Source organism: Stomoxys calcitrans, chromosome 3 (genome assembly GCF_963082655.1).
Source record: "Stomoxys calcitrans chromosome 3, idStoCalc2.1, whole genome shotgun sequence".
In the NCBI taxonomy this organism is placed as follows: Eukaryota; Metazoa; Arthropoda; class Insecta; order Diptera; family Muscidae; genus Stomoxys; species Stomoxys calcitrans.
Genome location: NC_081554.1, coordinates 199,620,038 through 199,631,425, shown reverse-complemented (window position 1 = coordinate 199,631,425; position 11,388 = coordinate 199,620,038). Strand labels below are relative to the sequence as shown.

At 35.1% G+C, this 11,388-nt stretch overlaps 1 protein-coding gene across 2 annotated transcripts; it reads right to left on the bottom strand.

Moving 5' to 3' along the window:
* Nucleotides 1–2,362: 2,362 nt before the first annotated feature.
* On the bottom strand, nt 2,363–10,832 carry LOC106094561 (profilin). 2 transcript variants are annotated; one of them, XM_013261783.2, is made up of 4 exons: nt 10,681–10,832; nt 9,805–10,014; nt 3,894–4,065; nt 2,363–2,536 (listed from the first exon to the last, which is right to left on the bottom strand). In XM_013261783.2, exons 2-4 carry the CDS (start codon nt 9,913–9,915, stop codon nt 2,439–2,441), a joined length of 381 nt encoding a protein of 126 aa, XP_013117237.1. In that variant the 5' UTR covers nt 9,916–10,014; nt 10,681–10,832; the 3' UTR covers nt 2,363–2,438. The 2 variants fall into 2 exon arrangements, with proteins under 2 accessions (XP_013117237.1, XP_013117238.1); XM_013261784.2 differs by lacking the exon at nt 10,681–10,832 and adding an exon at nt 10,127–10,254.
* Nucleotides 10,833–11,388: the final 556 nt, after the last annotated feature.

Here is an 11,388-nt window from a genome sequence, read left to right as displayed (position 1 = left end):
ACATACCCACAACATTTTGTGAAATATCCGCGTACACTTTTGAACACTTTTGCATTCACTCATCTCGTTGTCTTGGTGTCTTGTTATCTGTTTTACTCAGTTCTCAATTGACTCATAGAACGTTGCATTTTTATACGAATAGTTCAGTTCTTGTAATACTCTGATTGTTTAGTGTATCTTACAACCAGACATGAGTGGTCTTGCGCAGGCCTTTGATGTACAATACATTGCCACAACAACAACAACAACAACAACAACCTCCAGCACGAGATAGCTGTGTGCACAACACACGATGGAAAATTGAGGTCCGATCTGTGTGGTGTTGATTGCTGTCAAGAGAAGCTTAGCTGCAAGCTTTCGGGCGTCCAAAGGTTGCGGATAGTAGAATGCTCCATGCGGAGTAGCTGAAACGGCAGTCGCGGACAATCAGCGGTATCAAGCAGAGAGTCTCAGTGAGAGGCCGGGCGGCATCGGCTCTTGCACAAATATTGAGTGCATATGATACTTGATATGACAAGGCGAGTTATTAGCGTCTTAAATAGCCAATGGCGATCAGTCCTTTGGAACGGAACGAGCTTGCTCACCTACAGAAGCTTGACGAGGATCGCCAACTTCCCATGAAAATGTGGCTACAACAACAAAGGGAACCCTATTGAGTCTTCAAAAACGACTTAAGATGGCATTATAGGTCAATTATGGATTGCAACCCAACTTCAGTTGAGTTGCCAATGGGCAAATTAGTTATAGAAACGTTAATTTCTGCATTAAATTGCATATTTTTTTTACAATTTATTTAGTAGTTGAACGTTTATAACACTGATATCAAATGAAACTGAGTAATTTTCATTCATTTCTTTTTATTTTTTTTTCATTTTTATTTCATGATTTTATTTTCTGGCAACGCAACTATAGATGAGTGGCCATCCATAATCGACCTCTAATCTGACTGTAATTGGTCCCACTATCGTTTAGGGCAATGTGTTCCAAGTTAAGCCGTAACATGCTCAATCTCCTGTCGTCAATCCCATGGAACATTTATGGGGAGACATGAAATTTTGTTACGGAGAAGCGTCTGCCAAATGCGGAAGGGCTTTGGAACGCACAGCGTGGTGTTTGGCACAAAATCCGTTTAAAGCTCTTCCAGGATTACCCTGTAAAGAGATGCCAGGATCCAAATGAGACTCCATGCATCATACATGTGCCGAAGTCATCAAAAAACGCGGTTTAACTCTAGGTACAGTAATAATTAAAATTTTTTTAATTAAATTTAAAATTTGTAAAGAGAATTGAATATAAATAACATTTGGCTAATTTCAATTAGAAATTTTCAAGATTTCAATAATTTTTTTAATTGGATCAACTAAAAAATCAATCGGAAATTTCAAAAATTTTCTATCATTATCTTAATTGAAAATTTTGTTCATTCACCTTTTTCAATTACTGTGACTGATATTATGATTTTCTTGCTTGAAGCGATTCAAACGTTATTTGGTTCAATTAATTTCGTTGTTGGATTGAATTAATTAATTTCGTTATTGATTATTGTAACCAACTTCTTATATGCGGGGGTAGCGATCCGCGTTAAGCTCCATAGGTGAGTTAGCTCGTTCCGATCAATAGGATCGATCGCCCCGGGAACGCTTTTGGAATTGGTTATTTAAAGGCGGCAATAACTCGTCTTGTCATATGGATTATCATAGGCACTCGGTAAATACATAAAGTATATATGAACGGCCACCCGACGTAATTTTCCATCTAAGTAATGGTATGGGCAGCTGTTACTGGGGACTGGCCACTCTCTAATCGTTGAGTATGCCATCAAAGTAAATGCGACTTTTATCGGGAAAGCGTTATGGAGGCGTGGAAACACAAAAATGTCGGACGTAGACCATGGACGTACCAACAAAACTCGCCATCATCACATAAAACATGCGCCGCTTTCTCAACGCACCGTGTTCTTCTGACATTTGAAAGTTTGCAAATCAAGCCTCATACAAAATACCAGGAGATTGGCTTCACAAAAATTTAAATATCAAAGCGTTTTTGATATTTAATAGCTATTTAACTAGATTTACGTTTGTCATCGAAAAATGTAGTACATGCAAATTTGTCTTCAGACATATTTGGTGGTGCATTCCGAGGAAAATGCCACGATCAAGTGCTGAAAGTAATAATAAATTTTTTTTTACTTTGATAAACCTTTATATTATAAACTTTATTACCGTGGGCCTCTCAGACGTATGTGCAGCCGTAATACGGACACGAATTGAATTTTTGCATAATTTTTTAAGATATCTAGTTATTTTATGTATATATTTATTTCTTTTGTATGAAAATTATTCCAAAAGTGTTTATCAAATAATAAGTTTATGATATTTTTCGTTTATTAATATTATATAATTACTTTTATGTGTTATGTATAGTGATTTTGTTATTATCTAGTACCCGCAGGTGATCAGATAATCACCAAGTTTCTCTACAACGGATGCGGCCTGTTGTGGCTGAACTGGGTCCTCATAGATGGATACGATAACAGCTATAAAAGAGAGAAAGTAAAACATTCATCATTAATTAAATTAAACTCAATTAATGAAAACTAATAAAAAACATAAATAAAAACAATTATGAAGTATCAAATATGTAACTAAAAACTAAATCAGTTCTGATCTTCCCCCATATCTCTACCATACACTAGCATTACTACACACTGCTACAAACAGGTCCATAGCATAAAAGAAATGCTGTTTTCTAGATAAATAAATCAAAAGACTATCACTTGCGACTTTCATTGATGTAGTCAGAAATTTTCCCTGGGTGGGACTACAATAAAAAAATTATAAAATCTCTTCGCTTCAACCATTCGTTAAGTCCAAATAATGCTATAAAAAGATCGAAATTTGTTGCTTGTTGAAAAGGTCTCGATTTTCTTATTCCTAAATTACCAATGCTCTCTCTCTATGACTTTTTGATTTTGATTTTACCAAAGCAAACAAAGCTCCTTGATATACATGGTAAATTAAGTGAATACAAGCGTTTTTAATATAAGTTAAAGCGCTTTTCCATAAAATTTTCCCTTTTCCGAAATTGATTAGATACTTTATTTTCTAGTGAACAAACATTATATCAAAATCTTATTCGCAATTTGTACTCAAAAATGTGATTGCGCCTTTTTCTCAATTTAATTCGCATTGCAAATAGGTAGTTAATTATTCATTAATAATGATTAATGACAGCCGGTTGTAGGTACCGGATTGACCCGATGGTGGCATTGGTTATTCTTTGGATATATAAGCTGAAACTACAATCGGTTTTTATTGGTTGACGAAATTGTGTTCTCTTTTCTAATGCTTTAGCGTTATAAAATAGACAAAAGGTGTTGTAATTAAGGCAAATACAATAACTATGAATCGAAAATTCCTTTAGAAAAAAATTTCAATTTGAGATTTGAAGCTCTTTGTCAGTACTCGACCACAATTTATATAGGTCGCATATCTCTTCACTACTGTTTATTTTTGGAATTAAAATTTTAAAGTGGAGTATAATTTATTTACTCATTACTTAAGCTAGGTATAAATAAAAAATGTATGCATATTAACTTAAAAATATATGTATATTTTAACGAAAATTCTGTGGGCTGCAGATTCTCCCCAAGGAATCCGTAGCTACGCCAATGGTGATTTTATGAATCAACGCAAGTCTTTGCACCAAGCAGCGCAAATTGACGCATATAACACTGGTTACCATAAATAGAAATGTTTTCAAAATGCGCAAGGTCAATAACATACATATATGTTCATTTATTGCACATAAATGACAAAAATAATTCTAACATCACATTTTCGTAGACTTTGTAATAATAAAAGCAGGATTTTTAATGTTTTTGTTGTACTAACCTTGCGTAGTTTTCATGCAGTGTACTCCGCTACGTCCAAATTTGGCGCGAACAATGCGGTCTGTACCGGACAGATAGATATATCTTTGGCCGGCCAATGTTACTCCGTTGCTGGTTAGTAAGTCCTGATTATCGAATCCAGAAATGAGTTTTGATAGTTCTTCCTTCGTTACCTAAAACGACATTATTTTATTTGTTACTTAATAATACATTCCATACATAATCGGATAGCAAAAAATTAATAGTTTTTCATTTCAAATATACTTTTGTAATACTTCAAAATGTGTTCATTGATCGATCATTCTTTTACAAATCATAATTTATGAATCAGTTAACAAATTTACAATACGGATGGCGACTTTCCCCTGAAGTTGCAAATGTAGGTTGCTCAAAATGAGATTTTCCGACAACCATTATTGCTGTTACTCTGTTGTTTTTAGGGAGGTTGGCTTCGTATTTTTCTTGCAATTTGCGAAGACATTTGTGGTTCGATTTCCATTCATGATTTAGATTTGCGACAAAGTTAACAACGACTTTGCCGCAATAATTGTCCACACCTGATTATTCAGTTAAAAGTTATACTGTTTGAAAGTCAAAAAATGTGAAAAAGTATATTATTTGAATTTTTTTAATAAACAAATGTTTTCGTTGATTAGTCTATATGTACTTTAAAATAGACAATTTTTTAATTAAAAATTGGAAAAACGCCAAATCCCCCAATTATTATTTTTGCATCTAACAATGTTTATAGCCTCCACAGCAAATTTACTGAAAAATTCTGGTTTTGCAACCATCTTTGTCCGAAAGAAGTATTTTGGGGATCTTTGTAAAAAGTTCGGGGAGAATTTATTTTTAGTTTAGAAAGACGATCAAGAGCCCGATGGAAAGATCAAGTGGTGGGAGACACCTCAAAACTTGGTGTCGGAGATTTTAGATGGGGCGCCGAGGATCGAGCCCTATGGAACGCTACGTTACGTTCGGCTAATGGGACAAATGTTCTGTCTGTCATACCCATTTAAGTAAGTGTTTGTGTGTGGTACTATAGCTGTTAAAAAATTATTTGAGATTTTTGCGGTATTAACTGTATTATGGTCCATGGAGGCATTACCGCATATAACGCTGAAAGCCCATGTAATTAGGTCATTGAGTTCAAATGGTATGCAACAGAAAATAGCAGATGTTAAGGACGAAAAATAAAATGGATTCAAATTAATTGAAATAACACAACTTCGAAGTTTTTTTTTAATACAAAATAAATATAATTTAATAAAAAAAAGGCAAATATATCCAATTTCACAGTGCTCATATAATTAAGTCAGTGAGCCTCCTCGCTTAACTGTTTTCTGGGTGTATCTTGGTTTGAAATTTTTTTGGTATGTAGAATACATTTGGCATAAGGATTTTCGTCATATTCGAAAACATTCAATTTGAATTTACCGCTCCAAACAATAGAATTACAAAAACATGAAAAAATAAATGTACTTCTCAAGGAATTTACAGAACTGAAGTGTTGAACTATTTCCCACAGGTTCACAAAGGTACCATAATCTTTGAAATACTGGATGGCATGGTTTACTTTTCCGGTTGGTTCGAACCGTGTTTGGTGTTTTTTAGAGGTACATGTTTCCATACGATCTTCGTTTCGCACGGAGATGAAATTTTATTCTAACCCATTTTCTCAAAATTTTTAAGTAACTAAAACTAAAAATTCGTTTTAGCTGCGGACTAGCAATTATGAAGCAGCAGCGATAAAAACCGTTTTTTAATTTTGACTAATTCCAAACAGTGACTTAATTATGAATTATGTGTGATACGGCATAATATATGTATATGATACAGTAGCCATATTTGATTGTGGACTGAAGTAACAGCGATGGACAAAATAAATCATATTCACTGTCGAAAGTGTATTTTATTTATTTATTCATACATGTATTCGAAGCCATTAGTCTTTAATCAGACAGCACTCATTGCTGTTCCTTAATGGAAAATTCATAGGAAATTTAGTAGGGAAAATTGCAAGGAATTTTCAAAGTAGTTAGGTTAAGTTAGCTTTAAGTTAGCTTCATAGGAAATTTAGTAGGGAAAATTGCAAGGAATTTTCAAAGTAGTTAGGTTAAGTTAGCTTTGAGTGACAGTCTGCCGTCAGACTCAGAGGTTTTCGTCCATTGTGATACCACAGGAACAGAAGAAAGAAGATGCCTTCTAGTTCATATCATTGAACCATCCAGATCGCTTCGAAATGCCCAATAACTGGCGAATGTGACATCCGCAAAATCAGGAAGATTCTCAGAGAAATGAGAAGCTAAAATGGGTATCGTTCTGACCGCCAGTACGAGACACACACACAAAAGATTTTTTCTTCTTCGATGTCCTCACAGCTTCTACAAAAGTTGTTACTGACAACCTTCAGTCAGTCAGCACGTTTTCTGATTAGACAGAGACCTATCATGACGGAAGCAATGACTGAGACGTGTGTTCTAGCTAGTGACAGCAGAACACACGCCGGCTTTCGCATCCAACAGATACCGGCACTTAGGTGGGGACACAATACCACATGAACCAATACCAGATGCCAATGAAATACTAAAATTTTTTAACTCTATTGGCAAAGGATTATATAGCCTGGCTGTCCTCACCACAAAAGAATAACCCATCAGTCGCGAAAACCTAGCAATAACCAATAGATTTCTCCTAGTAGAGTGAAAAATTCAAAAGTGCCAACAAGAAAACGGTTCTTAATTAGCTCGAAAAAGAATAGAAGCAACTGTGACTTGACATATACGGGAAAGTTACGACCAGGAAATTTAACAACATATTATGTGACATGGGCACAGCGATTAAGGTTGAAGACGAAACGAACAACACGGTTAACTGCTATCTGGACTGCATTCATGCTAGACAACGTCGTCCCAGAATAAACTACAAGAAAATAAAGCACAAAGGGCATATAACCGAGATGGAGCCGGACAGAGAGCGGTAAAAACAAATTGGTACTGTATAAATTCTTTAAGTACATGTTAACCTTGGAAACAACCAAGTCTACAGACTGTCAAAGAGGTCAGCTTATCATCCAACAACACAACCAGCCAATCAATTTGACTTACAAAGTTCACTTCCACGTTATTGTACCTGATGTGAACTCCTTCAAAACCAGCCAGTGAAAACATTCATTCAATGACATCAAAAATATTGTTATGGGCTTATATTTGTAATTTTACTTCTCCCATACCATTCTAAAGCTAATTTTGCACGGATCTGATATTAGGAACAGATTGTTTTTAAACAACCTGAAAACATCTGCCAATGTCTATCAAAATCAGTTCAGAATTATATAAATATAGCATACATATATAGTCGGCACCGCCTAACTTTGGCGTATCCTTACTTGCTTTACTAAACAATTGGTTATTCATTCTTCATTTTTATTCGGATTCGAAACTGGGCGTTCAGCGTCATAGGCGGACATGTTAACCTCTACGCTACGGTGCCCTCCTCTTATATATACTAGCTTGCTTATATCTTGCGAATAATTTTCAGGCCATATAGGTCGCTTTGATATTCGCGCTCACAATGATAAGAAAACAGACTGATAATACTAATCGAAAAGTCCATTGACACTCATATATATATATGAGTGGTTGCAGATATTTAATACTCTTGTACGTATTCTTATGAATAACAAAAATTATACACCCACCTACCAACAAACACAATTCTAGTAACACAATTATGTATGTATAACCAGCCGCCCGCCCTTAAGAAACCGATTGACTTTTTGCTAACAGATTTTCAATGTCACTCGTTGCTATAAGAAAATGCGTTAAACCCAACGAGAGGTGAAACTGCATACAAAAGCCACTACTTGTAATTGTTATCACTCAATGAGTATATCTCATTCTCTCCCTGCTATCTTAAACAAGGCAGCCATTTTGACAGCAAGCAGCCGGTTTTTGGCAACACAAACGAAACGTCTATCCAAGAAAGAGTCTCTCACTCAATTCAAATTTGCCATATAAGAATCGAAGAGGTTGAAAATGAATACATATAGAGAAATGGTATAAAGAGAGCAGAGAGCAGTATGAAAATATGAATAAAAGGAAACGGCCGAAAATGAACAAAGAATAGAAGAAGCAAACAGAAGATAGATAACAAAAAAATATTTGCAATGCCGGCTGAAACGGTGGGAATGAATATTGGGTGTGTGAAAGTGTAGTGTGCACATGCAAACTTCTATACATATTTACATATATAAATGCAAAACTTGCCACAAAATACGTTATGTTACGTTTATTTCGTATAATAAACCATTGCTAGCTTCAAAAATTTAAATCCCGCGATTTGTTTAAAAGCTACAATAGGCTTAAGATCAAATGGAATGGCAGCCCAGTAGGGTCTAGTTCTGCTTATCAACTGACATTGTATTGTAGCCCTTTATAACTTTCTACGTAAAACATTGCAATTCTTTTGCGATATAAATTGGAGAATAATCACTCTCTCCCAACTTCACTATGATGATTTTTAAGACACAATACCTATAGTACTATATAAGTACATACGTATAATTTCAATTTCATTTGATTACATTCCTCGCTGTTCTATTTCATTGTGAAAGCAAGCTTCGTGAATATTAAAAGTAGATCCTTAATTATATTAAATGGTGCGCAACTATTTAAATTCCAGTTACACAACCACTATATGGGCCATAGGTAATTCCTCTTAATAAGCAAGTTCGGACAACTTTTGCGAAACAAACTTAACGTAAAGGGCCTAAAATAATGGGCTGCCAACGATACTATTTTCAAAAATAAGCGCTAAACCAACTCTCAAATATTTTCCCAAAGAAATAATAAATAAACCGCTTTTAAAACTGCAAATTTTTTAAAATTATCGATATCTGAGAGAAAAATTATTGCCATTGATCGTACATATCTATATGTTGAAAAATCTTTTCTTGACACAATTATTCTAAAAATATCATACATTATACACAAAGAAATGTTCATCATTTTTGTCCATATTCACTGTGTGTGCATGAGATACCCACAAAGCAACTACTAAAAATATTGAAATATTTTTACATTTACGCTTCTGAAATGCAATGAATCACTCTATCTTTTACCAGCTACAAATAAGGAAAACACATAGTAAACATATTATCTTCATATGCTAAAAATATGGTAGGATACATAGCACGTACACATTATATTTAATTCAAGATCTAAGAATAGATCTTTCCTAGTGTTCAAGAGAGGACACCACAAGTTATATATGTGCATATAAAGACACACACACTCATGAGACTATGACGAGGCACCGATTTACACTGATATCCATTAGTTCCAGGGAGTTGCTTGTCAAGAAGATATTTATTATCATCACTGTTAATATTTAAAGTTTAAAATTTTATTTCAATGTCACTGAATTCAATTTTGCTAGATGCAATATATTCTGCATTGCATACACACATGTGCATATTATTAACAAGACGTCTTTGGATATGGACATTGAGTTATCTTGCGAATGGACAAGTAAAAAAAAAACTTCTACTGCTTGTGTAGAGCGCCATTGGCTCCAACGAAGTATTGTCGCAATCGCTGAGCAAAGGAAATAAATGAAAATTATAATCGGTGGGGGTAAACTAACGCGAAGATAGCATATTATTGGTGGTGGTTGTAGTATTGGGAGTTTAGTAACTGGTGGTGGTGAGTCCGCCGTAAAGGGCGTTTTTTTTGCTTATATTGTCGTAAGACCAAATAATATAATTGAGGTGTCGCAAAGTTTTTCGTAGAATTTTCAACAACACAATACACGTTGTTAACATTGACTTGATTTAAAAGCGTATAATGTGTGTATCGAAAAGTCGCACAGGAGGCACACCCATATATTGGTTACTTATAATTGACACTCACCTCGAAACCTTTGGAAGATGCCCAAAGATTTCCGTCGTGACCGGCGATGCAGGCTTTGGTGACGCATTGCGAGGCCATCAATTGGTTATCAACATAATCTTGCCAGCTCATGTTTGACTGCTAGTTTTTATTTATCTAATTGGAAATCGGTGGAAAATGACGCGTCAAAACTTTATATATAGCCAATGATACTTTTTTCTCCGGTCAATACTGTTAAAAATAGAGAATCGAAAAAAATTAACGTTAATAGACGTATATATTTTTATATATATAATATAATCATTTTAAATTTAGTTTTAAAAGTGTATCCTTCATTTCTTACTTTCTTTTTTACAATGCCAACGCAACTGCGATCTGACAAGTTAGTTCAATCAACAACAAAAGCAACCCGAGTTAAAATGTACCGAAAATTTTTCCAGACTGCCGCACACAACAATTTCACTCAACCAACTGAAACGAATATGATAAATAGGCGACAACGGCGAGCATTTTCCCCCACATCATACTCACTTCCATCCACTCAATTCTCTTTGTCCATTTTATTTCTATGTTGCGTTGCGTGACTCAACACGGCCCCGCCGACATGAATCAGAGTTGAAAATATGGAATGGTGATTCAGAGGGATAAAAGGATAGGAATACGTTCACTTTAGTTAATTTTTTTTTTTATTTTTATTACGTTTGAAACTTCTATATTCAATTCAGTTTACTCAAGATGAAAACCATTATATTTATGGTCTAAATAAAATCCGCGCATACCCAAGTACATACATAGATGTGTATATCTAAAATAAATTGTGTGTGATTTTGTTCTCTCGCCTACGCAGTTGCAGTTTGCATTTTTACCTAACCTAGTATCAAAAAAGAACCAACTTACTTTGATATCAACTTTAGCTTCCTTTATGGCACAACACGGGTTTAAATTCACAAATTCACGCTCAAATTCTCAAAGGTTTTGAGATTTTACTTAAAATTGATAGGATAGAATATGTCGCTCAAGACCACAAGAATGAATGACAATGAATGAATGCAGAGAACGATGCTGAGGGTTTTCACCGGCGACGAGGCTTGTCGGCTCAGCCGATTCAAAAATTCAGGACGGCGGGTGCATAATTAACATTTTTGGTGATTTATCGTTCAATTATGTTGGACGAAAAATATTCAGAGAAAAAAGAATAGACATGGGAGAAGAATGTCAAAATGTTAGTATTGTTACATCAGGTCAGCCGTTTTTTTCGCTGAATTCGGCGGCTCAATTTAAGCCTCGCGAGTCATTGAAAACTGTGGCGGCCGGTTGGAGTAACAAGAGCTGGCGGCGGCGCGCCGACGGCTGAAATCAGTTCGGTTTCCTACTAATAAAATAAAAATTTCCAGAAGCTATTTTTTTTGGGAGAGGAAAAGTTCATCTTATAAGGAATCTAACTACCAATTGGTCGATGGCGGACTGTGCGGCAGGGACAACAGGATCACTCTCTCTAACGAAAGTGGTGGGAAGCAACGACCGTTCATACAGAATGTCATGGGAGTAAATTTAGAAAATGTGCGACCACTCGTTAGCATGCCAGTCGATAAGTTGATTATCGAT